General features: G+C 29.5%; 4 protein-coding genes across 7 annotated transcripts; all 4 read right to left on the bottom strand.

Moving 5' to 3' along the window:
• Nucleotides 1–2,281: 2,281 nt before the first annotated feature.
• LOC149885307 (uncharacterized) lies at nucleotides 2,282–5,533 on the bottom strand. Its single transcript, XM_090095424.1, has one exon. It carries the CDS (start codon nucleotides 5,306–5,308, stop codon nucleotides 3,704–3,706), a length of 1,605 nt encoding a protein of 534 aa, XP_089951550.1. The 5' UTR covers nucleotides 5,309–5,533; the 3' UTR covers nucleotides 2,282–3,703.
• A 2,752-nt stretch (nucleotides 5,534–8,285) lies between these two features.
• On the bottom strand, nucleotides 8,286–12,230 carry LOC149885306 (uncharacterized). Of its 2 annotated transcripts, none has more exons than XM_090095421.1 (2): nucleotides 11,546–11,662; nucleotides 8,286–11,422 (listed from the first exon to the last, which is right to left on the bottom strand). In XM_090095421.1, the coding sequence occupies exon 2, from the start codon at nucleotides 11,392–11,394 to the stop codon at nucleotides 8,299–8,301; it is 3,096 nt and encodes a 1,031-aa protein (XP_089951547.1). In that variant the 5' UTR covers nucleotides 11,395–11,422; nucleotides 11,546–11,662; the 3' UTR covers nucleotides 8,286–8,298. The 2 variants fall into 2 exon arrangements, with proteins under 2 accessions (XP_089951547.1, XP_089951548.1); XM_090095422.1 differs by having other exon boundaries at nucleotides 11,286–11,422; nucleotides 11,546–12,230.
• A 1,445-nt stretch (nucleotides 12,231–13,675) lies between these two features.
• On the bottom strand, nucleotides 13,676–16,151 carry LOC145194987 (uncharacterized). Its single transcript, XM_090095423.1, has 2 exons — nucleotides 15,463–16,151; nucleotides 13,676–15,054 (listed from the first exon to the last, which is right to left on the bottom strand). Exons 1-2 carry the CDS (start codon nucleotides 15,848–15,850, stop codon nucleotides 13,724–13,726), a joined length of 1,719 nt encoding a protein of 572 aa, XP_089951549.1. The 5' UTR covers nucleotides 15,851–16,151; the 3' UTR covers nucleotides 13,676–13,723.
• On the bottom strand, nucleotides 15,674–24,095 carry LOC149885305 (NAD-dependent deacetylase sir2A-like). 3 transcript variants are annotated; one of them, XR_016454838.1, is made up of 4 exons: nucleotides 23,349–24,095; nucleotides 20,466–20,676; nucleotides 18,105–18,205; nucleotides 16,283–16,489 (listed from the first exon to the last, which is right to left on the bottom strand). XR_016454838.1 is itself a non-coding variant. In XM_090095426.1 (3 exons), the coding sequence occupies exons 1-3, from the start codon at nucleotides 23,427–23,429 to the stop codon at nucleotides 15,804–15,806; spliced, it is 297 nt and encodes a 98-aa protein (XP_089951552.1). In that variant the 5' UTR covers nucleotides 23,430–24,095; the 3' UTR covers nucleotides 15,674–15,803. The 3 variants fall into 3 exon arrangements, 2 of the variants coding, with proteins under 2 accessions (XP_089951552.1, XP_089951551.1); XM_090095426.1 differs by lacking the exons at nucleotides 16,283–16,489; nucleotides 18,105–18,205 and adding an exon at nucleotides 15,674–15,808; XM_090095425.1 differs by lacking the exon at nucleotides 18,105–18,205 and having other exon boundaries at nucleotides 23,349–24,092.
• Between the last annotated feature and the right edge of the window lie 2,893 nt (nucleotides 24,096–26,988).

The following is a 26,988-nucleotide window of genomic DNA, read 5'->3' as shown; positions in this document are numbered from 1 at the left end:
GTTTTTTTTTACTTGTTGGTGAAAAATTGAATAATAGGAAAGTTTTGTCTTGCACTTTGGGAAAAATAGTCATCGAGTTAAAACGTTTAATCTTATCAAATCTTACTAGTAATTTCCATGACAACCAAAATAAAATAAAACATTTTATTTAAAGATTTACAAATAAAGCACAAACGATTAAATAATTTTTCGAATAAACTAATTACACGTTGACTTTGGTAATCTTACTATTTAACTTTTAAAATTTTAACTGTTACAAATGTAATTAGTAAATATAATAAATATGATAGATAATAATTACAAGTATAATGATAAATAATAATTACAAATATAAGCAATCGATCTTTTTGCTCTTCTATCCTTTTACTCTTACAACTATCATCTTTCATCTTCCATAACGGCGATTTAACAAACGTATTCCCGTGTGCACCTCATGATTTGGTTTAAGCAGAATCTATATAGTATTGCTGTATTGCTCAAACAATACGCAAATAAAGAAGTCGGGGAAGTGTTGGGAGGGACAGGGAGACGGGAATTACAGTATTTTTCCCGGACTGTTTCTCGTCATGTTTACAGTGGCGTAGAAAAGAAAACAAACGGCGCTTTGAAAAGAGTTTGACAAGCAGCAACGTTTTGTTGCCACAACCGATTTGTGTTGACACGAAACAATTATAACGAACGACAACCCCATAAATCACGGTTACAGTAAATATATCAATAACTAAGGGATATTGTGATCATACATCATTGCAGCAAGCTCAATGGAAAACAAATAAGAAAAATGAATGTTCGAGTTCGAGGATAGTAAATTCTTTTTAATCGATGATTTTAGATATGAAATCACCAGATAAAAATTTATTTATAGCTGGCGATTTCATATCAAATTCATCGATTAAAAATAATCTCAGGAGATTATCGCAGAAAATAACTTCACACTAAGTAAACAGACAGCAGTTCAGGTAAGATAATGACAACCTACTGATTATGTAAATATGCAGATTATTCAGATGAGATTTGCAGATCACGGAACCACATAATACTTCGAAGAAATGAAGTAGAACAACAAAAATGGAGCAAAGCAAAATAAGAAGCTAAGAACTATATGACAGAAGATAAGAAAAAATCCAAAGAGAGTTCCGAGTTATATTATGGATTCTCGATTGATTTGCAAAAAGTATTTATATATCCAAAACTTTCTATTTTGTTAGCTGAAAACCAAATAATAAACGAAAAAATAAACGAAATTTGTACATACATAACTTAAGTTTTCATAACTTCCATTTTGAAAATGTCAAGAAAAATAATTGGGATGATGACAATGTCAAGATGTATATTTGTGATGATGACAATGTCAAGATGTATATTTGAGGTGATGAAAATGCCAAGATGTATATTTGGGATAAAACTATAGCTTCAAGAGGGAGCATAGGAAGTAACATCGTTCATCTTAAAGCATATGAAAGATGTAATTACTCAGAAATACGTAAATCACTGAAGGCTACGTGATGCTTGTTCAGCCCAAAATCGTGACATTAAAGCACTGATATGGATGAAAATTTCTCAGCCTTTAAATAATGATATTGAAACAGTAGACCACAGGTTTTTGGTATCTCGTCATTTCTTTCTACTGAATGACCGTGATTTTGGGTTTAAAGAAATGAAAATAAAAAAAAACAAAAACTAACTTACATAACCCTGAAAATTACTATGAATCGATAAAACACTCCAGAAGAAGAAATATATTTTTGGTACAATGAATGTCGCAACCCGATTCTTTTTCAACAAAATCACTACAAGAGTCAACGAAAAGAAGATTATAAAATACTACAGGTATAACTGTTGCTTTGCTGCAAATTCAATGGACGAGGTTCTTGAAAAATGAACTTTAGAAGATGTTTTATAAAACTCTTTTAGATGATTCTAAATTCTCCGTTTTGGATCTTTCGACAGAGAGAGGAAGACCATAAATATGCGAAAACATTAAATTATTACCATTACATACGACCACTCGACCGGTAACGGAAGAAAAATATAAGGATATTACTTGTTTACTACTCTACATCCCCCCCCCCTCCCTCCAAGTTTTTTATACATTTTAATGATTAAAGCTTACTATGATAAAAGTGGATTTCTTTTAAAAAATAGTTAATAAATGTTCATTAATTACGTCATTTAAACTATTGTTTCTAATAAGCTCTTAATTTTTATTTTTAAGTTTTTCATTTTTGATGGCCAATTCAAACACTGCGAACAATATTTTTGTAAGAAATTCACACAAAAATTAACACTCATTATATATTTTCATTAATCTAGACTAATATAATTCTAAATTAAAGTGTTATAGAACATAAAAGTATTTAAAGTAATCCACTAAATAACTCGAAACAAAAAAAAAGTAACTACTTTCATAATTATGGACATAAAAATGTAAAAGCTGCCATTTAAGATCAGGCTCTGATTCCATATTGTTGACATAACTTAAGTTTAGTTTTAGGTCATAGCCTAGAAGAAATCATCTGCTTGAATTTTGGGAATCGTTTGTCTTTATGAATGAAGCATTATGTTTCCTATAATTGAAATAGATAAAATTGCACCTTTTTGGACCCAAAATAAAGGAATTGGAACTTAAATAATGACAAAAGGAAAAATAAAAGAGGTATTGTAAATTTTTGAACAGCTTAGTGAATGATTTGTCTTTTGTCAAATCAGCCCCATTTACTTAAATCCAAACACTTCTCTTGAAACGAAAAAAATTGGAAATGTAACAACAATTTAAGTGAACTTTTCGTGGACTAACGATCCTAAACTAAAGCAACGTTTACAACGGTCAAAATGTTCCGCTTTGAACAGTCACCTGAGCATCCAGCTTCAACGCCAGACCTTAAAGTTAGAACAGTCTAACTTGGGTAATTTTGGTTGCAGCTTTCGGCCACCAAATTAGGAACGACTTGACATTAATCTGTAGCGTTCACAGGGATTATGCTAGAAGAAGAGCAGGTATCTTCAAAAAGTTTTTACCTTTAGCTTACGCCTCCTTTCGTCTATTTGTCAAACCAATATAGAGTTGTTTACAGTATTGATTATTTGAAACCTTGCTCAAAGTAAATTTTTTATCAGTATATCCCTACATACCCCCTAGTTATAGATATAAGGATCTCCGTTAAATTTCAGGTGATTATAGAGTATTTTGAGAAAATTCCGGTGAATTATTCCAAGAAACATCTCTGATATTGCCAGAAGAAATTCATGGACAATGTTCTATTGTATTACCTTCAAAACTTGACGAAAAAAATCGCAGAAAAGTCACACTGTTCAGTTTAAAGAAGTTGTACAACTTTGATGTCACAAAATTCGCATTTCTAAATAAACATTGTTTTAAATTTGAAAGCCAATCTAATTTTTCGAGAGTTTAGTACTACCACTGACTCCAAGACGTCCGTAGGCAATAACCTTTGACTTTAACCCCTTCGGTCAATAACTGTTTACTACTTAAAAAGAATACCGATAAATTAATTTGTACTAAAATTGTTCATGATCTGGATATATCTTTCTGAAAACTAACCAAATACAGAAGTTAATTTTTAGGTATAAAATTAAACTTTACAAAGATACAGGAAAACAAAACGGCATTCAACAACTTTTATTTTCTATAAGATTTATCAAGAGGAATTTTCTGTAATTTGATGAAGTAAAAAGCTTTTCTTCAAAAAGTTTTTTTTCTCGTGTACCAATCAACGCTGATTTCGACAAAAACTGAAAGTAGAACAAAAACCATTAGGATCAGACTAAATACTTCTGATGTCTTGTGAAAGTAAAAGATTACAGTTAATGCTGCTCCAACGATAGCAAACTTGGATACGCGTTTTCCTGAATAATATGCATTATCGCGTACATCTTCAGCGACATGCCTTTGAAGGAGGCTAACAAACATAACGTCAGCATTTGCCCAAAGTAACGGTAACGAAAGTATAACTAAAATAAATAAATAAACGTTATTTCCTGTGTTTGATCTATGCAGTATGTAGATTATGATGACACTAACGAGTTCTGCAATTGATGATATCGCCACCAAAGCTTCTAAGTAAGACTTCAGTGACACTTTTACTGTGATAAAAAGGAACAAGCCGTATAATAAGCTGATAATGGCATAAACAACATTTGCTCCGATTGCATTCAACTTCAAACGTTCGTAAATTAGTATAGGAATCATTAACTCGACAAAAGTGACAATGAACGAGTACAAGAAATAGATTCCTGTTACCATAACTTGTTTTAGGAAGTTGTATTCTACAGTATAATTGTTGGTTTGAGAAGAAAATAGAGGAAATTTAGAAAACCGAGTTCTTTTGTGGTCTTTTACACCGCGTTTAAAATCTTTTAAAAAGAAGGAGTTGATCAAAAGTACAATAAAAAATAAAGAAGCCATTGTAAGGCCCGGGAAATTATTTTCATTCAATTGAAAGTTTCTAGTCTCAATTTTCATGAGGGTAGTTAAAATGTTAATAGCAGGCGAAATAATAACACCGAAGATGAAAGCAGCTAAGCATTCTGTGGTCATTTTTTTACTAGAAATTAAAGACAAATTCACTTTTGTTTGCTCTAACAAAATCACGTAAAAGGCGTCTCCTAGACCGGCCACAATTCGACCTATCCATGGGAAAAATGCAGTATAGTTTAACATATAGACAAGATTGCCCACTACTTGTAATAGATTTAATACCAACAAAACTTGTTTCCCATTAAAGTTTGTAAGATCTACAATTAACGCAGAAACAACAGAGGCTAATGGATACGCAATATACGTCATGCAGTATATAATTCTCGTTAAATTGTTTTTTCCAAATTCTCCGATATATGTCCAGAGTGTAGGCCAAATGATTGAATAAGAAATTCCCAACAAAATAGAGTTTAAGAGAATAATGGTTCTATTTTGTAAATAAGCATCGATGTTTTCCTCTACTTGGTCTTGTGTTTCTGGCTCTTTAATACCATCCTCTAATGAGCTGCTCTCGATAAATGCCCCTTCATGGTTGTTAATGACTTCATTCTGAAGCTGGACTTTGTCTTCGCTTCCAGATGCTTGGTCTTTAATTTCTTGCTGACTTAAAGAATCTTCTTTGTTGTTTCCATTTTCTTCCGGAAAAAAAACCGTTTTGTTCAAGTCTGTGTTTGCAACTTCTTCATTGTGGTCGATTCGATCGTCGATTGTATCGATTCGATTGTCGATTGTATCGATTAGAGAGTTTTCAGTTTTTTTAACTCCGTTAGGACTGTCAATAATATCGTAGTCTGCTTCATCTTCTAACATGATTTAGTAAAATAATTTATAACTTTTATTTTAAGTTAAAATCCGACGAAAGCTTTTTTTTACCATTTCCACTAATTCTCATATTGTGAAGAATAAATTCTTAATTACACTAGATTGTCTCTCCTCCACATGATTTGTTTTTTATCGAACTTTAATTGCGAAAAATATGATCAATCACAATACTGAAGGTCATTATGTTGTCATGGTATTCTAAAAGTAAGAACAAGAAGAAAATATTGATATAAACAAGTTTCGTCCAAAAATACCAAAATTAATATTCGGTATAAGTGTTTTAACCGGTTTATATAATAATAACCCTCGGTAAATACGCTTGCCATTTGTAAAAGTGCTCTTGAAATATACCTCCTGTTAACAATTGACTGTTATCTCCGTATTAGTTATTTTAAAAAAGTTTCAATAACTTTTATCCATAGCGTTTTACCGATAATGATGAGGGACAATAAGAAAAGCACAAAATCACGGAAGCTATTTTTTTTCTTTTTTGCAATTAATAAACTTTATTTATTTATTAATAATAGGAAAAAATAAGGCTACTTACAATAATTACTTTTAAAGTAATCTAATATTACCTAGCAAATTATTTTTTTAAATCTGTATACTTTTTTAATGGACATTAAATTTTTTTGATTTATATAACGTATAACTTTTTTTTTTGATTTATATAAGGAATAACTTTTACTCTTGGGTAACTAATACTTTTTGTTCAGTAACTCACAGAACACATAAAACTCGTCAAACACATAAAACAACTTATATATTGAAAATGTGTTCATGATAGGAGTGGAGTTTCCTGTTTTGAAGTGAAATTTCCGAGTGCCATTTTGCTAAATTAATGTGGTGTTTCGTGGAATATTTTCAATAATAAAGTTCTTTTTTCAGTATTTTAGTTCAATTTGCTCGATTTGAACTTCAGCAAAACTCTTGCTTCAGGTTTAGCTACGTGTTTTCATGCAGCATTTGTCAATTTGTAACCGTTAATGGATTTTCCTACTTAATTTTGTAATTCTGCGTGCATGTTAACATGATGCAAAGCACCAGTTAAAAGTTACAATCAAGGTCGGTGTTAGGCCGTGTAAGACATTTAACTAACATCGTATCTGAATTTTGATGTGTTTTTTTTTTTTTTTTATTGGTTATAAAATAAATGCTAGTGTTGCATAGCAACACTAGCATTCATTTTATAATCCAGCTTCTCAAAAAACATGTTTTTCTTGTTTTTGCTGCTTGAAACATTTTTCCAGGATGTCAAAAATTTATAAGAAACCCAGTATTTATAGTCCTTTTAAGACAAATATCAAATCTCTTCATCGTTCATATCTAAACCAGGCTAAACTATTATTATATGGCAGTTATCTGGGTGTGTGAATGAAGCTTTTATGTCATCAATAACTCCTATCCATTAATGGCAATAACGAACAAAGTACAAGAAAAATCAAATTTTCTAAAGTTTATTTAAAAAAGTTCTCTTTGCGTTTAAACACACCAAAGGTTTCAGTTAAATTCATATATAATTTGTTATTTTTGAAGGTTAAATTCATATATGATTCAGTTAAATTCATATATGATTTATTTAAATTCATTTATGATTCAGTTAAATTCATATATGATTTGTTATTTTCGAAGGAAAAAAAATTTAACAAATTTAATTGAATAGCAATTATGCGCAATGCTCATTGTGTTGAAGGGTTGAAAGAAAATACTCTAAGGTTTATGAGGTATCGTTTGTTTATGACGTATCGTATGTTTATGAGGTATGTTTGTAAGGTTTATGACGTATCGTATTTTTTTTCTGGAATCTTACAGCTTTCTATGTCTAAGTATATAAATCATTTTAAATTTCATTTCAAATGACTGATATAAAAATTAGTGCTTTATTCTTTATTAACAGAAAATGAAAACGTCAACATAGATGAAAATGAAAACGTCAATGCCTACTGAAAATGCAACATAATTCCTTTAAAGCAAATAAAAAAGGACTTCGTTGAAAACTCTTGGTGTTTTTTTTTTTTTTTTACATATATATTTTTGTTAAAGTGTTTGGAGTTTAAATAAAATTTGTAAAGTTTCTTTTTATCCGCTGGAAAATTGAGTGGGTCAATATACCCTCAAGCAGTATAATTTAACTCATGACTGTTGTTGACGACTTACTCCGAAATTGGGGAAAGTTGAGCCAAAAGAAGTTTTTTAAATTTCTCATAAAGAGATTTCAAAACGAGTGATAACATTTAATTTGGTCTGCAGTTTTTAGATTAATTTCTTGACACCACAATTCATTTGAAACATTGCAAATACATTCAAAATATTGCAAATTTTTTTTTTTTTTTTTTTTTTTTTTATTTTTTTGTTCTTTAATCTTTATAAACTCGTAATATATAATACAATCTTTACAGTTTAAGTATAGTTAAAAATCACAAGATTACGTTATAACAAATATTATATGAAATAAAACTGTAAAGTGTTAGATTACTTCAAAGAACGCGGGAAACTTGCAGAAGACCGATGGTCTTGTCATCAAGAAACCGCTTTGCGTTATTAATATTTTTGGATACTTCAATTTAAAATAAATTTATATTTAAAAAATCATGTCATCAGTTTCGACAGAATGAAAGTAAAAATGCAAAAAACAAAGAATGCAGACAAAACAAAAAAAAAAAAAAAAAAAAAAAAAGAAAAAAAAAAAAATTTTTTTTTTTTTTTTTTTTTTTTTTTTTTAATTTTTTAATTTTATTACAATACACATAAATATAAGTAGGTACACGATTTGCTAAATAGGTAATATAAAGTCGTTTTTTAATATATAGTGTTGATAAATAAAAATTTATTTATTTATTAGTGTTGATAAATAATATAATTTATTACTGTTGTTGTTGTTGTTTGTTTTTGAGTTATTTACAGTTTTTAGAGTTATTAGAGTTGATATTGGTTTCGGAACAAAGTTAGTTTTATATATAGTTTTGAATGTTTTAGGCTTAATAAAAGTTCATAAAGTTGTTAGTGTTTAAAATAAGATCTTTTAATAATGTTTTCAGAGTATTTAAGTTATTCGATTTTTCCAGTTGGGTATTTTTGGATACTAATTTGTTATATAGACAAGGACCACGGTACGAAATAGAAAAGCGCGAGAGAGTAGTTTTTTGGAAAGGTACTTTGAAGTTTCCCGTTCCTCTGGTATGGTATCTATTGTTGCTATTTTGAAAGAAATTCTTTGAAAAGTGAGAAGGAACAAGTCCAAGTTTATATTTGAGCATAAATAACAAATTTTGGAATATATTGATTTGATATACATTTAATGCTTTCAAATTTTTTAATAGTGGCTCAGCATGCGAGAGTCTATCCTTATTAAAAACTATTCTTGCAGCATGTTTTTGTTTTCGATATAGTGTGGTTAGTTTGGATCTATGTGTACTCGCCCATGCAACATTAGCGTATATGTAGTAGCTTTGTATGAACGAGAAGTATAAGAACTTTAAATTATCAGGAGACAGTATAGAACTTGCTTTGTAAAGGATACCAATGTTTTTTGATATTTTAGTATTTAAAATATCTATATGTGATTTCCAAGAGATGTTCTCATCAATAAGTATCCCTAGAAATTTAGTTGCTCGGGTTCTCTCTATTTCTTTATTATCTATATTTAACGAAGGTAAATCGGAAGGTATTTTTATAAAGTTAGGATGAAAAAGAATGTATTTGGTTTTTTCTGTGTTTAGCGATAATTTGTTAGATTTTAACCAACTGTTTATTTTTTCAAGTTCAGTATTTGTAGTTTCATAAAGTTCTGTAATAGATGAGGATGCATAAAATAAATTAGTGTCGTCTGCGAACATTATGACATCCAATTTACTCGAGGCTTTAGGAAGATCGTTTATGTATATTAAAAACAAGAGAGGTGCAAGAATGGAACCTTGGGGGACACCGTATTTTATTTTGAGTAATTTTGAAGCTTTTTTTTTATGAGCAATAACGCATTGTTTTCTGTCTAGTAAAAAGTTTTTGAACCAGTTTAGTGCAACACCTTTTATCCCATATTTTTCCATTTTCCTAATTAAAATAGCGTGATCTACTGTGTCAAACGCCTTAGATAAATCAACAAAGACTCCAAGGACGTATTTTTTGTTTTCAAAGGAGTTATTTATATTATTAATAAGATCTAGAATTGCGTGTTCGGTTGAATGTTGCTTTTGGAAGCCAAACTGTTTTTCATTTAGGATTTTGTTATTTGTTAGATATTTATACAGTTTATTGTATATTACTCTCTCCAAAAGTTTTGAAAATACAGGTAGAACTGAGATTGGTCTGTAGTTATTTAGTGTAAATGAATCTCCGGTTTTTAATATTGGTATTACCTTAGCTATTTTTAATTTATTCGGTACAGATCCTGTAATAATTGAAGATTTAAATATTTCATATATTGGTTGTTTTATCACTGAAAACACATTTACAACTATATAGCTACAAATGTCGTCTATCCCAGGAGCCTTATACGTCTTAAGTGAGTTTTTTGCAATTTCTAGTTCTTCATGGTTTAGTCCAGAGAAAATATTTAAACAGAGATGTTGGTTTGTGATATAGGTTTCGAAGGAGATATCAGGGCATTGAATATTTGAAGCCATGTTAGGGCCTATGTTTGCAAAAAAGCTATTAAAGTTTTCAGCGATAGAATTTTTGTCGATATATTCAGTTTCATTAACGATAATTTTATCAGGTAAATCATTTGATTTTGTATGGTTTTTACCTATTATTTCTTTCAATATGTTCCAGGTTTTTTTAATATCACCTTTGCTTTTTTGTAGTTGTTTTGAATAATATATTTTTTTAGAACTCTTTCTAATTTTTTCAAACAGATTTTTGTATTCCTTGTATGTAGTTAAGTTAGTTTCATTTCTGTTTTTTAAAAACTTGATATATAATTTTTGTTTTGTTTTTGATGATTTTCTAATCCCGTTAGTTATCCATGGGCAGTTTAAATGTTTTAACTTTATTTCTTTCTCTTCAACAGGGAAATGTTTATTGTAGTGGTCTAGAAAAATATTAATAAACAAATTGTATGCGGAGTTTGTGTGTCCAAGGTTACATTCTTGATATACTCCATCCCAATTTACTATAGATAGCGAGTCTTTAAAATTTTTGATAGAGATTTGATTGATTTTTCTTTTATAAATTTTGGTTTTGGTATTGTTAAAGGTTTTTAGATCTTGAGATAATGAAAAATAAATAGGAAAATGATCTGATATATCGGTTTTGATAATTCCTGCTTTTAAAGAGGTTTCTAGAAATGTATTTGTAAATATATTGTCTATAGCAGAAACGGAGGTTGGGGTTACTCGGGTAGGTTTGTTGATGATTGGGAGGATACACAATTGAAACAGATTATCAAAAAAGAGTTTAGTATCAGCGTTTTCTTTGTAGTTTAAACTGTTAATATTTAAATCCCCTATAAAGAAAATATTTTTTCCCTTATCATTTATTTTGAGAAAGATTTCATTAAAAAAATTTGTAAATTTATTTATATCACCTTCTGGAGGTCTATAGCAAGTGGAAATTATAATACTTTTTGATTTATTACCCGTTATCTCAATAGTAAAGACTTCACTATCAGTATCAGAGATAGAGAGGTCTTGTCTTACTTTAAACACTTGATTATTTCGGATATACGTTGCGATCCCTCCTCCCCTTTTATTTGTTTTTCTTTCAAAAGATATTAGTTTATAATTTGGAATTTGAAAATTTGTGTTCGTTTGAAGTAATTCATCAGAACACCACGTTTCGGTTATGCAAATCATACTAAATGAGTAATTGCAATCTATTAGAAAGTGTTTTAGTTTATCAAAATTTTTATTTATACTTCTTATATTTATGTGTATTGCAGTAAAACTATTTTTTAAAGTTTCGAGTTCAATTTTAAAAGTTTCAGTTTCAAAATATTTCGAATCAAAATTATTTCTGTAAAAAATTTGCGCATCAGAGTCGTAAAAATCGTTTAGTAAAATATTATTAGCAGTTTCGAAGGCATTGAAACGCAGCGTTTCAAAATCTATTGTTTTGTTTATGTTTGCGTCAGTCATAGCGTAAAGTGCGATAAATCAAAACGTGCTAGCATAATAAAAAATGTACAGAACTATTTCACATATCTCGATTAAGTACTTTTTTAAAATTAAAGTTATTTACGAAAATCTCTGACGAATATTTTATCATATTTGATTATAGCAAATTTACCTTCCTTTCGGAATCTTTTAACATCTTCCCATAGCTTTTTTCTTATTTCCATCGTTTCGTTCGCGTAGTCTTCATTAATGAATATTCCGGTTCCTTTGAGTTTTTTTGATAGCGTTAAGATTTTATTTTTATTTTGGAAGTCTAGTAGTTTAATTATTATAGTTCTTGGAGAGTTATCTTCATTTATTTTTCCAATGCGGTGAGCTCTTTCAATTATTACGTCTTCAGAGATTTCCAGTTTATTTCTAAATAGATCTTTAACTTTCTTTGTACAGTCATTCCAAGATTCCATGGGCAGCTCAGATAAGCCATCAATCCTTAGGTTATTACGGCGTGAACGATTTTCAAGGTCAATATTTTTTTTTTTTAAATTGTTAATTTCGCTAGCCATCAGACTGTTTGTTTCCGATAATTTTTTTAAGAAATTTTCTTCCTGAAAGTTGATGCTTTCCTTTATATCGTTGATGTCTTTTTCAATTATTTTAACATTCGATTTGCTTTTATTAAATTCGTTTTCAAGTTTGTCAAGCCGATCTGTTAATATTTTTAGATTTGCACTTATGATATCGCTAAATATCTTTTCCTGTTTTTTTAAAAGGTTGATAGTTTCACTAAGAATACCTTTTTTTTGTTCTTCCAGTTTGTTGGTTATTAGTTTTTCAATATTTTTCATTGTAACTTCCATATTGAAAATTTTTTCAAAAACACGTCTTGCTCTTACGATGCCGCCGATTTACTACTCTCCTCTTTAAGAAAATATATGATTTATCTATAAACTTTTATTAGTTAAAAAAAAAGAAGAAATTTCTAAGTCAGACCCTAAGAAAGAGTGTCTACGAGTTTTATAAAACGCGTAAAGGCAAAGGGAAAAAATTTACCATTTTATGGCAGAATTTGCACCAAAACCAACTATCTCTAATATAGTAAGACGTATAGAAAGCGGAGCTAGCAGTCAAAAAGCAACAGGAAATGGTCGTAAACCCAAAATAATGGCCAAAAAGAATGTCAAGCGCTTAAAGGAATTGTTTGACCACAGGGATAAGATTTCTCAAAGACAAGTACCCCGAAAGTTCGATTGCAGCCAAACTTACATTAGTAAAACGCTAGCAACAAAGACTGAGATCCGTTCGAGAAAGAAAATAAAGATTCTAAGCCGGTACCGACATTCAGAAAGCATCCGCAAGAACAAAATGCACAAGACTGTATGAAAATTTCGAAATCAAGCTGTCATCTTAGATGACGAGTCTTATTTTACTTTAGCTCATACTAGCATTAAAAGTAACAACAGATTTTACAGAAGCAATATAAATGACACCTCTACAAACGTAAAAAAACAAACCTGTTGCTAAATTTGATAAGTTGCTCGTCTGGATATATTCTTCAAAAAATGGAATGTTGACGCCTTTATTTGTTCCAAGCGGCCTTGCTATCAACCAAAAAATTTATTTAAAAGTATATATATTTGGAGTATTAAAGAACTGGTATACAAGAAAAATTGGCAAGCTGAAAATTTAGATCACTTAAAAAAACGCATTCAGTCTTGTAAAATCGACACAAATCTCTTTCAGAGCTTAGCTGAGTCAATTGTTTCTAAAGTTGATTTTGTCCGTAGAAATCCGGGGTAATCGAGAAAAGCTAAATTTCAAATAATAAAAATAGATGAAAAAAGATAAAAATAAAAATAGATGAAAAAAACATAATAATAATGATAAAAATAGATGAAAAAAAAAATAATAATAAAAATAGATGAAATAAATAAATAAATAAAAATAGATGAAAAAAAATATTAAAAATAGATGAAAAAAAAAAATATAATAAAAATAGATGAAAAAAATAAATAAAAATAGATGAAAAAACAATAATAAAAATAGATGAAAAAAAACAAAAAAACTCTAAGTAAATCTGTCTTCGTTTAAAATCTAATCTTAATTTTGAAGTGAGTTATGACTCTTCAAACACAGGCCGAATTAAATATTATCACACGTTAGCAGTGGGTTTGTGCTTAACAATCTCTCGAACATCCACTGGATGCCTTTTTCTTCAAATAGAATTCCAGAAAAAAAAAAGTTTAACAGAAAATCCCTAACAGATTTTTCTAAAGAGACATCCTAAAACTAAAGGAAAACAAAATTTGCATTATTATTAATTTTTAAAACGCGAACAAAACTGCCTTTTAGTTTATTTTAATTCCAGTCTTTTTCCTTTGATGCCCAGCAATGCGTATCTCCGTTTGAGGTGTTTTAATTCAGTTTCCTTATTTTCTTCACTAATAAATACTATGGCAGTACCTGGCTGACCAAGTCTACCAACGCGACCGGCTAAGTGAAGGTAAGCTTCTGGAGAATCAGGAACGTAAGTCATATACACGTTTTCTACAAAAGGAAAGTCCATACCACGAACTGTTTCCTCATTTGAAACAACAAATTTTATGACACCCGTCTTGAAATCTTCAATAAAACGTTCGATCGCTTTAGGAGAAGGAAGAAGCAACTCTTTATAAAGTGCAGTGGCAGAAACGCCTAAATCTTGGAGCTGCTTAACAGTATTTTCAACGGATTCTGTCCGATTTATAAACATCAATGCTGAAGTTAATTTTTGATGAGCAAAAAGTTTAATGCACCAGCGAAGTTTCGAGTCCAAATCATTAGCCGAGACAATCGTAAACAAGTTTTTTATATTCTCCGGAACGCAGCCAAACCGATACTCATTTGGATACAGTTTGATAACAGAGCAATTATTTGTAAAACCTATATCTTCCAATTCTTGCACTAGATTTCGAGATATAGTAGCGGAAGTAGCGATCAGCTGTAAATGCTTATTATAATGTTTTATCATGGTAACTATTTTTTCGGTTGGTTTTGGTTTCCCAACTCTTTTCCTCGACGCTTTGCTTTGCAAAGAAGAGAATGGCAAGAGCTTATCGACCTCGTCTAAAACTAAACGCTTGACTTTATGAAAGTGCCCTGAATTTTCCTCTAAGATTTCCAGGAAGCGTTTAGGGGTAGATATCAAGACCTTACATTCGCGCAAAGCGTTTTTCAACTTACGCTCTTGTTCCTGGTCAACTCCGCTTACGAATCTAACAACAAGGTTGGGGTCGTCAATGTACTTTACTATTTCTTTATGAATCTGTGAAGTCAGTTCTCTTGTTGGTACGATTATGATATTTGCACATGAATTCGTTCCTAGGTCATTTAGTATAGGTAATAAGAACGTTAATGTTTTACCGCTTCCTGTTGAAGACTCAATAATCGCTTTCTTCCCTTGCATAAGATCTGTAAGACTTTTTTGCTGTACTTCTAAAGGTTGGGTAATACCATTTTTCTTAAGTCGCTCAACTATTTCATCTTTTATGCCATAGAAACTAAAACCTTGTTTTTGATTGTACTTTAAGGCGGGATTTAGCATTTTTAAGTCAACTTTTTCAAACTGAAGACGTTTCGATGAGAAGATAAAGGGTAATTCGCGTTGCCTTTTCAAAAGCTTCATAAATTCTTCAAAATATTCACCTGAAATTTTAAATTAAAAACATGCTGGCATCAATCATAAACATTGATGTTTTAAGCATACGAAAGAATTACACGTAAAATTCGACATGAAGTTAAAAATTTATTTAAACTTTTCCCCGTTAAATAGTTTTAGTGTGAAAAAAGATTTTCACACTAAAACTATTTAAAAATTATATATATATATATATATATATATATATATATATATATATATATATATATATATATATATATATATATATATATATATATATATATATATATATATTATGTATGTATGTATGTATGTATGTATGCATGCATGCATGCATGCATGTATGTATGTATGTATGTATGTATGTATGTATGTATGTATGTATGTATGTATGTATGTATGTATGTATGTATGTATGTATGTATGTTACATACCTTGATTATCAATCTGGCTTTGTTGCATTTCCTTCTGTGTGTTCTTGACCTTTGATAAGCTTCTTTTCAAGAGTTCTGGTGGTGTTTTTTCAGATGAATCGTTTTTTGGTAAAGTAATTTTTGATGAGCGTTTTTTGATTTCTTGAGGTGTTTTAGTAACTCTTGATGAGTTCTCGTTAATCACATGTTCTGGTGTTTTGTAGTCCTTTGAATTTTTTTTTTTCACTATTTCTTTTGATAGTTTGCTAGTCTTTGATGAGTTTTCTTTTACAACTTCTTCAGATTTCTCTTTTACTACTTGATCAGGGGGTATGATTTTTGATAAACTTCTTTTGATCACTTCATGCTGTACACAATTAAAGTTTATAATAGCTCTATATCTTAACATTTTTTTCTAAACTGAAAGAAAAAGAAAATGTAGATGCACTTTATACAAACTAAGAGAAAATTATCTTATGCGAAGCCTGGTAACGAAATGTTTTATTTTGTGCAAAGCCTGGTAACAAAAAGTTTTATCTTTGTTTGGGTAAAGGAACTAACTTTGAATAGTTCAATTTTATTTGTATCCATGTAGACCAACCCATTCTGTTTATTGGTCAACACGAATGTACTTTTTTAAATGATTTTTCAATTTTAAAGAAAATAATTGACATGGTTAACAGTTTAGAAAAACGTTTTCAATTAACATGGAACTAACTTTATGATGAGCAAGCATTTTTTTTATTTTTCAGATATCAGATTATAACACATTTTATGCTAACTGAGACAAATATTTAACAATTTTCCTAAAGAAGGGAATTTTAAACTATTAACAAATTCCTTTAAAGGTTCTTTTGTTGTTTTTCTGAAACACAATCACAAGGTCATCTAAAACTGCATACAAAAATTTTCAACTCTGAATGTTGTATTATAAATTAGTTCACATATTTTCTTTTTTATTTCCATTTAACGCAAATATTGTTTGGTGTTTACTGTTTAGCAAGAGCAACTGATCTGCATATCTCTCGAAGTATAGGAGAATCAATATCTGTAAAAAAAAAAAAAAAAAGAAGCATTTGGTGAACATGAGTAATTTTAGAGAATTGTGCAGATTTTTATTTTTCTAATGCCAGAATAAGACAGTGTAAAAAAAAAAAAAATTAATGACTAACAGCTGTCTTAAAATTGATTTAAATATGGAAGGTGCGCATGTCTGTGCATGTGGGCATCTGTATAATGTACTTAGTCTTAAGGTTAGATGATGATAAGTTTGATGGTTAGCTTAAATAAAAAGTCATTCAGCATGTTTAAAAGGAAAGAGGTTGGTTTTGAATCTAAACAGGTTATTAGAAAATTTGGACTTCTTTTCCTGAAAAACAACATTTTAGAGTCAATACCAAGTTTAATTAAAAATTGTTTGTTACTTAAAAGACTTTTATCCTCTGAAAAAATTTATTTTTTAATAAAAATAATAAATATAATATGGAAGAGCTATGTTTTACTATGTGATTTACAGCCATTAGTGGAACACCATTATCCATGATGATTAGTTATAGAGTAAAAATCATTCCTCCTTCAATTTTGCACTTCCAAATTTTCTCTTGACATGAAAAGAGAGATGAAAAGAGAAAAAAGTTCCACACCTAATAACATCAAACATCACATGACTGAAATCCACCAATTGTAGAGGTGCGGAACGGAAAGAGAAATGATTTTTACTCTATAAACATCATCCCATTACCCAGGATTGGGTAACTTTGCTGAAGAATGTGGTGAAAAGAAGTTCTTCAAACTTTAAGCCAACCTTGTCAAGGTCTAAGACACAGAGTTAAAGAGAGCATCAAAACCAACAATTATCTCATAAAGTAAATATATCCAAAAATAACATATATAATACATATTATATATAATAACATATTTATATATAACATATACATTAGATGTTTGAAGGCAAGGAGAGAAAAAAGAATGACAGATGATTATGTGTTTGATGACCAGTTTGAGACATGGAAACCTATGTGTTTTTGTAACTGGAATTGACTAAGCACACAATTGTTAGTGATTATTTAACCAATCAGAGGAGCTGTACATGTTTCAACAAAACTTATTTCTTATAAAGATCATATACCTTCTCATAAAGTTCAAATTTTGACAATTATTCAAGAGTGGCTGATAATTATTGAAATTATGCACACCATACAGCCTCCAAACCTGCTAGATCTTAACAACCTTTTAGATGTGGAGTATTTCTGATAGAGATCAATAAGGTTTTCTATAATCTTGACTCATCACTAAAAAGGAATGATTCCCAGAATGGGAATCAGTCCTTTTCAGTGATGAGTCAAGATTTAATGTGTTTTAATTGGGTGGAAGAGTTAAAGTTTGGAAAAGACCAAATGAAGTATTTAAGACACAAAACTTGTGCCCAAACAATAAAAAGTTATCACACTTAAATGTTTAGGATAGGTGGATGAAAACTTTCTTGACAGTGCATGTGTGTGCGTGACAGTGCATGTGTGTATATATTAAAGAAAAATTAAGGAAATTATTTTAAAAATTATGGAAATTATAGAAATATTTAGAAAAGTTTGATATAAAGTTGCTTTTACATCAAATCCTAATTTAAGATCATTGCTAACATGCAAAAAATAAATCTAAATTACCACACAATAGCCAACCTGGAACTTATTTAATTGAATGCAACTGCTCAAAAAATTACGTAGGCGAAATGAAGTTACAAATTAGAACTCAAAGTCAGCAACATCTAAAAATTTAAATGAGGGCAAACATCAGTCTGCAATAGCCAGACATAGCAAGTTTTGCCCAGAAAAAACAAACTGGGAAAACTAAAACTCTTAAAATGGAGACAAAAAAATTTGATCAAAAGGTCCATGAGGCTCTTGAAATACAGAGGCACCAATGTTCCCCATTAAATAGTGGAATTAATCTTGATAATGGCTAAATTGTTAAAACTAAATTTTTCACGTTTTTATGTAGAGAAGAAAATAAGCCATTCAACTGCTAACATCAGTTAATTTTAAACTGTTTTTTTAAGTTAAAATAATTTTACAAGTTGATAATCCAGCAAAAATTTCTTATGTTAAAAAATTATTTATATCAAGAGAATTCATCAATTACACAAACACACACACAGTGTTTCCAGAAAGTATATACAAGGACAAGTTTTTTATGATACCAGTCTAGTTCTTTATGATAAAATTGTCGAAGCAAAATTTTAAATCTGAATTTTTTGACACCTTTTTTAAGAATATGCAATGCTTCCCTTTTTTCTATTGATATTTAACCTATATTACCAATTTTTTACTGGGAAATAAACGGTCATTATGTTTTAATGAAATGTGCTATCTTTGATTCATTTAATCTATTCAACTTCTGTTTCCTCTGAAAAAGATAATATTTGTTATTTATTTATCATACCCTACCAAAAAAAAGAACGTGAAGTATTAAACTTTTTTTTGAAATAATCAATGCCAAATCTAATTTGGTAAAACTTTGAACAAATGAGCAAGAAAAGTATCCATGAAACCATTAAATGGGAAATTATTGGTTTAAATAAACAAGGAAACCAATCTAATGCTGGCAAAATTAGTTGGTCTTTTCAGTGGGCTGCATTGAAATACATTTAAAAAAGTTTAAAGAAACTAAGACTGTCAAAGATACTCTAAGGTTTGGTAGGCCTTCAAATTTAACTAACAAAAATGTTATTTTTTGCAGGGTTCTATAAAAATCCTAGGATACACATTTTTAATTTAACTGAAGCATTCAATGCTTCCTTAAAGAATGTTACAACTGGTAAAGAAACACTGAGAACGGTGTTAATCAACAAAAGCATAGGATTATATACCATCTATAAAAAACTACTTTTGACTGTAAAAGATTACCTCAAACAATTGAAATGGTGTCAAGAAAGAATCAACTAGTCTGTTAAAGAATGGTCTCAGGTAATTTTTATTGATGAGGGTAATTTTGAGGTAATAAATCATAAAAGAAAGTTGCATGTAAAAAAGTACAAACATGAGAATTCATTTCACTATGTTATACCAAGGTTAAAAGGAGGTGGAAAGTCAACTGAAGTATGGGGATGTATTTCTTGCAAAGGTCCAGGTCTCAGCAATATATATACCAGAAGAATCAATCAATACAGCTACAAACATACTCTAGAAATGTGTTTAAAACTGTCAGCAACATTGTTTTATGGAAGAAGCAAAAATTGAGTATATCAGCAGAATGGTGCCACACCTCATACTAAGCTTTCAATTCAAGACTGGTTCAACGAGAAAGACCACAAAGTTAATCCTTGGTGTGCTTGGTTGCCTGATTTAAATTCTTTTTAGCATGTATGGAGTTGGATTGACAAAAATTGCCAAATGTAAGATAACTAAATCAAATTATCAGAGAATTGGGCAAAATTGTCAAAGAGTTATTATTGCATGTGATTGTTTGTATCCGTGTCTTTTCGCATCCAATTATGCATAAAAGTAAGTTTTTTATAAAGTTTTTTCAAGTAAACTCAATTTGCTTAAATTTAATTGCCGATTTTTGTAAAACCAATTTAATAGTAATATCTTGCTCTTATATTTTTACATATATAAATTCATAAAATTCCATTGCAAATTTTTTTTATTTTGTTAACTAAAGCTTACTAAATGATACTTAATAAAAAATTTTAAGAAATCTTGCATTCTGATAATTTCCCTTTATAGTAACTTTCTGGACACACTGTGTATGTATAAATACATATTGTAAAACATACACACATGTATACAGACATATATGTATATATATATACATACAAGCATATATATGCATATATGTACATATGCATATATGCATGTATGTATATGTATGTAAGTGTATTTATCCATACATATATAAACATATAAGTGTATTTATACATACATATATATACACACATATATACTAATTTTATGCATTATTTAAAATGTAATAAAAAAAATTTTAAAATAAAGATAAAAATACAAAAAAAGAGAAAGTGAACTTACAACAATCACATGAATAGCACCAAACACTTGCATCCATAAAACTTAATCCGATTGGATGCAATGATTCACTGTTGTGGAGCTGCATATGTTTATTAACATAGCGACTACAATAAACTTCTGAACAAGACAAACACAGCCAATTCTCCCCTTGGTTTGAGCACAACTTGCAAGGTTCTTGTATATCAACTGTAATATTTCTGGATATTGCAACCTAAAATTAATTTTGGGTTAACAATAAATATAAAACTTTTTAGATGCTCAATCAAACTGAGTTCAAGCTTTTTATTTTATTTTATGAAACTGTATTTTTTACATAAAATCTGCTTTTATGAAAATTTTTTGCTAGAATTTATGAGAAACTTTTGTGATCAACCATATTCTTCCTACGATTAACTGATGAATTGTATTAAGCACCATGCTTTTTTCTTATGATTGGCTGATTTGTATCAAGCATTATGGTTTTGATTTGAAAAAGATTTAAAAAGTAAGCTTTTGATGTAAAATTAGTAACTAAGAGCTAGTTTTGCAATACAAAAGGAGACATGAACATAGAATTCATAATTGAATCTATATGCCCTGTGTTGGCAACATTACTTCTTTTTCGCTTGCATTCATGTGTTCTTAATAATCTGAGTATCCACAAATGGATCATTTGGATCCAAAAATTTTCTTTAGTGAAATGTACCTATGTATAATTAACCCTTTAGCGCCCACCAGGGCTTAAAATTTTCAAAAAACTCCAAAAACTTCAAAAAGCAATTGTTTTAGGGCCTAGATTATGAATTAAAAAATAAAATTTTAAAATTTCACTAGCAAACCCAATTTTGTCATTGTAGCATATGTGATACATGTAAATTCAGATAGTATTTTGTGATAGTTTCAAAAAGAGGAAACTCTCTTAAATACTTCTAAAACTTACATGTGTTATTAATTTAAAATAAAATAAACAAATAAGCTTTAATATTCGTAAAAAAACAGGAAAAAACTCTCTTTGAAAATACCTTGTCTGACAGCAATCATCCGATTTTTAAAAAGACAATTTTGATGTGTTTTTAAGTCTTGATTATCTAATTATATTAACCTAGCTTAATCAGATCAACAAAAATATGTTGTAAATATGCTACAAAAGGTGTTTTTGAGATCACTGTGTTGACAGGATGGCCATAAAAGGTTTCTGAAGTTATGTAGCAGATCTGCTACACGGGCGCTAAAGGGTTAAAGCACAACATCAAAATTAGCACTTTAGAAATGATGCATAGCTTCACTAAAATTGTTTACATTACAATGCAACTCTATTTCTATTTTGAGTATATATCTTCAATGTGATTTGTATGTTGCTGACAGTAGAATTTACAATGATGTAATTTTCTCTGACAATTTAATAAAAGTTTGACAAAAAGCATGTTTATGTTTAAGATAAAAAAAATATCAATTTTAGCTTAGCTGGATCATTCTGCAGAATAACCTTTGAAATCAGTTTTTGATTTTCTTGAACAATCTACATAATATTTTATCTTTGATTCTTAGTGTTTGATGAGTTAGATTCCTTTTAGTAAATCATTTGTAATGCTGAGGTTTTAATTTAATCGGTAATCTCTTGTAAGATCCATCCAGCTTTCACTAGTTGTAAGTTCACACAGCTTTGTATCATTTACCAGAATAAGGAATGGTCGAATTACTAGAAAAGTGAATAATCAAATGGAGAACCTGCTAGTTTTTTTCAAATAGTTAGTAACTGGTGATTTCATATTCAAAAACAAGTGATACAAAGAACCTTCCATGAACACATCTTCATGGCAGGCACCTGGCTAATAAATCATTAAACTTTTTAGCTTTTCAGACTGAAGATAAAAAGCTAGGTATTTCACAAAATGCTTGTATTCATTTGGGGGAAAATATCATATTCTAGTGAAAATTGAATGTTGGTCTTGACCTCTAATATAGCTAATTGATATCAGAACCAATTGTAAAGATAATCTCACAACTGTTTCCAATTGGATAGGCATAATTATTAATAACGCTCTTGAAATGTTTTGATCTATTGTTGATAATGTACTAAAACTGGTTTATTAGTATGGGTTTGTTGGCAAAACAGAAATTGGTAATTTAAGAAGATACAGTAGCCTACAGTAGAAGATACTGTATCTTCTTAAATTACTAACATATGTCTTGCCAACTGGTTTTGCTTTCTTTTTAATCCTTGGGAGCATATTTATGTTTTTATATTCAATATACAAATCTTGATTGATAATTTGCTATCTTGAAACCTGTATTATTATACATTATATCTTAATTAGTAGTTTTGTGTTAATAAATATTAAGAACTTTTTCTGTAAAAACATCTTTGTGTTAAACTTATTCAAAAGTGTTACTGTTAAGTTTAGACTTTGCACTGCAGTGTCATTCCATTTATTGCCCAAAAACTTTGTATTAACTACTTCTAATTATTAATTTATTTTACAAAATGAAGCATTTGGCTTGTTGCTAATAAATATATTGATAAAAGATTTATTACAGTATATTTCATTTTACAGTTCATCTCATTCTTTTATTTCAGTATAAATGTTTTAATTTTGTTTTTTTGTAATAATAATTGTAACCTAGGCACACACTGTTGGTTGAGAATACTTAATATAAAATTCCATAACTTAAAACTAAAATTTAGGGACTTCTAACTAAATCTTCTAAGAATTTTTAATGGTATTATGCATCTATTTATACAAGAAAATTTGTTGTGTACATGTACACACAAACACACACACACACACACACACACACACACACACACACACACACACACACACACACACACACACACACACACACACACACACACATACGTATATGTAGAAAACTATTAGCTATTTAAAAAAGAAAACAAACCTCAACATGAGGACAGTTAGTTTTTACATCAACTGCAAAAAGAGAAGAGGAATTGCCTGAAACGGTATTTGAATCTGCCATTCGGAATTTTTAACTTTATTTACTTTTTGGTAGCGTTCGTGGATAGTCTCTAAGCTTGTCAAATTGGCTTTAAATGCATTTTAACTTGAGTCGGAATATATTAACAATCATGTTGTCACATCTCCATAAGGCAGAAAAAAAGGTTTCAAAGATGATAACAAAAAAATAGAGTACATATCATTAATCTACAATATACATCCGGAATCAGTATTTAGTTAAATTCTGATTCAGGACCTTAATAAATTGTAGATTATTATAATAAAAATCTTCTTCCCCCCCCCCCCCCCCCATACTCCTATTTTGGTCTGTTTTACCCAAAAGAGGTAAAAAAAAAATTGAAAAGTTTGACATGGTCAATCATTTACTTATAAAATTGCTAATATAAATTGGTAACAAAAAAGTATTCAAATTTACTTAACCCATATAGGTCAGTGACGGATTCGGGGGGAGATGGGGTTATGTATCTCCTTCCTCCCCCCTCTCCTTAAAGAATCTAGAAAAATTATGTGCTTTAAAACCTATTTATATACGCTACATCACGCAACATTTTTATCGTGTAAAACTTCTCTATTCATAAAAAGTCATCAAAAGTTGTTTCATTGAAAAAAAGTCAACAAAAAACGTAGCAAAAAACGTTGAGCCAAATCCAGCGATACTCAACCTTTTTTCCCGTCGGGTAGCATTCAAAACTATAATGATTCTCGCGGGCCACAACATTTAGATAATTTATGGGGGGAGGGGGAAGGGGGAGGGGTTGTAGCTACGCCTGTTTCAAAAAATTCTTTTGAAGGTCCGGAATAGAAATTTTCAAATTAAACCTTTTTATTATAAAATTATCAAATTGTTACTATAATCTCATAGTTTACTAAAAAAATTTAATTAAAAAATAGGATAGTGCTTCTGCTAAATCAACTATACGTTCTCATTATAATAAATCAAGTATAAGTTCACGCTAAAATAAATCAAGTATATGTTTACACTACAATAAATCAAGTATACACTCACACTAGAATAAATCAAGTATACGCTCACACTAGAATAAATCAAGTATACGCTCACACTACAATAATGTTACAATAAAACTTAAAAGCAGCTAATCATTTACTTAATGATCAGTGCAGTTTTTGACTTTGAGAAAATTCTTTGGAATATTTACATAAATAAGGTTTATAATTGTTACCTCTTAACGTCACTAAGGTGAGGAGTTTATTTCTGTATACATTTTTTGCATATTTCATTATTGAATAGGATGATTTACAAAGAAAGGTCAATGCAAACAATATAAGCAGAAGTTGGGCACACTTTTTTAAAGTCAGGGGCTACTTTCCATAACTCAACGTACACCATTCCCTCTATTTTTTTCTTTAAAAACAGCTTCAAAGTTTGTGTCATTTTTAAACTGGATGAATTCATTAAATAGTCTTTCATAATCAAATCGCAATGCCGCTGTATAATAGTTGCTGTTTCCACATGCCATAACTCTATTATCTTGTGACGTTGCCACTGAGACCTTTTTTTTGCTGTTGTCGCAATGACTTTTTTAAGAAAGTTACGTTTTATACCTTAGTAAATAACCATTAGGAAAAGTGCTATTTATTGAATTGTTTGTGTTTTGGTCGTATTATGTAGGTACAAAGATGTATAATAATTAAATATTTGAATAGTTTAAAAATTTTGCACACATACCTATATTATGACGAACATTATTGTACTTTTTCAATAGAACAATTTTATGAAAATTAACACGTTGTCAAACCATATTTATTTGCAACAACAAAAATATTCTTCTTCCCAAATATCTTAAAACGGTCTTTTTACATTAGACATTTTGGTTTTACATATAGAAGAAACTCCTGCTATTTTTAAATTTTCACTTTTATTGGTGTTTGTCGTTTGTCGGTAAAATGCGAACTGTGAACCAGTAAAATGTGAAATATTTTGCAAACCAAAACATATTTTAAGGATCATTTTATTTTACCGACAACCGTCTGATTTGCTAAAAAACAGTTTCTTGTTGATAAAAACCTGCTGGGCTCCACAAAATGTTTAGCGAGCCATATGTAGAATGCGGGCAACAGGTTGGGTACCGCTGGTCTAACGGAATACTTACCTATAATAAACGGCCTTACTTACTACGTCAAATCCCAAACCCTTTTTTTGTTAAAAAATAAGCATATGGGAGGCATATGGTTGATTTCATACTCTGTAGGTATGTTAACCTTGAGTTTTTTGAAGAATCTTTTATTTATCAGAAATTTTTTTAAAAGCATGGGAACTGTGTAGTTTCATTTAAGTTAAACAAATTAATGCATTATTTTAAATTTTTGTTAGGTATTATAGTCTCATTATCTACCAAAAAAAGTTTAGTGTTAGGCTTTAGCAAAGTGGTAAGTAAATAAGAGTAAATAAATAAAAATAATAAAACGCCTAGATAGTTAAAAGAAAGAACTTCAATAAGCATCGTTAATTTACAATTTGCATAAATGACTTTATACGACTTTGATAATACTTTTATAAGAGCTAACAGATAAAATGCACTCCAGAGAAGAAAGTTCAAACGAAAAATCTTAGAGAAGATTGTGAAAAGCAAAATTTTGAGAAAAAGAAATGTACTTGTAGCATCGACCAATAAAATTAAATCTATACGAATGCTAATTTGACACAAGCTCGATTCAGCCCGGAAACTGGCTAACTCGATCTCCATTTTTTTTTGTTAAAAAACAAAATGAACAAAATAATTGTTTTCCTTTGTAGTTTGAAGTAATCTCTTTTAGAAATGTGGAGCCTGATGGTGCGGGGCAATTTTTTCTAAAATCTTTTAGTTTAAATTCTTCATAACATGTAGCATCATCCAAAACAAGGAGAAACTAAGTTTGTCAACTAATAGATGCTTTATTTTGTATCTGATTTAAGCCAACTTCGAAAATAATTCAAAATATTTTTGTATCAGAGGTAAACGTAACGCTGAGATTTTTAAATTCATATACAAATTGTGCGTATAAATAACGGGTTATTTGAAACATGATGACAAATACCTTCTTAAAAGGTGGTAAATCTATTATCTATTGTTTAGATTCCACAATTTGAGAGTTCGAAGTATGCGATGTTGTTTCTTGGTGAGAATCATTGATACAACGAACTTTAAAGAAATGATTTGCTATATCTATAAGTTTTTTTATCAAGAGTTATAGTTAAAAAAAGGGAAATAGAGCTTAAATAATATTAGCGCAGCTTGGTAACGAAACTGCTATTTCCCTTTATTTCGCTTTGAAAGATATGGCCAAACTAACTTTATTTTAGTTCAATTTGTATTCAAAATTCAAGTAAAAACTTTTTAGAATGGTATCGAAATAAAAATCACTTTTTCTCTTTTTTCGGCTTCTACAGATGTAAACTGAGAATCAATGATTACTGATGACTAAAGACTTCTTTACAAGGTAGGGTTGCACTTTGAAAACGCGTCAATCAACATTCTTATTTGCGCACTAATACAACAAGGAAAATAAAGGCGATTAAAACACGTATCATAAAGTGTGAGTGAGCAAATGCAACTTGATCA

The sequence above is a fragment of the Hydra viridissima genome, unplaced genomic scaffold (genome assembly GCF_058129835.1).
Source record: "Hydra viridissima isolate aposymbiotic clone 2 unplaced genomic scaffold, HvirCarnegie_v1 scaffold_8, whole genome shotgun sequence".
NCBI lineage: Eukaryota > Metazoa > Cnidaria > Hydrozoa > Anthoathecata > Hydridae > Hydra > Hydra viridissima.
This window is presented reverse-complemented; position numbering and strand designations above follow the sequence as displayed.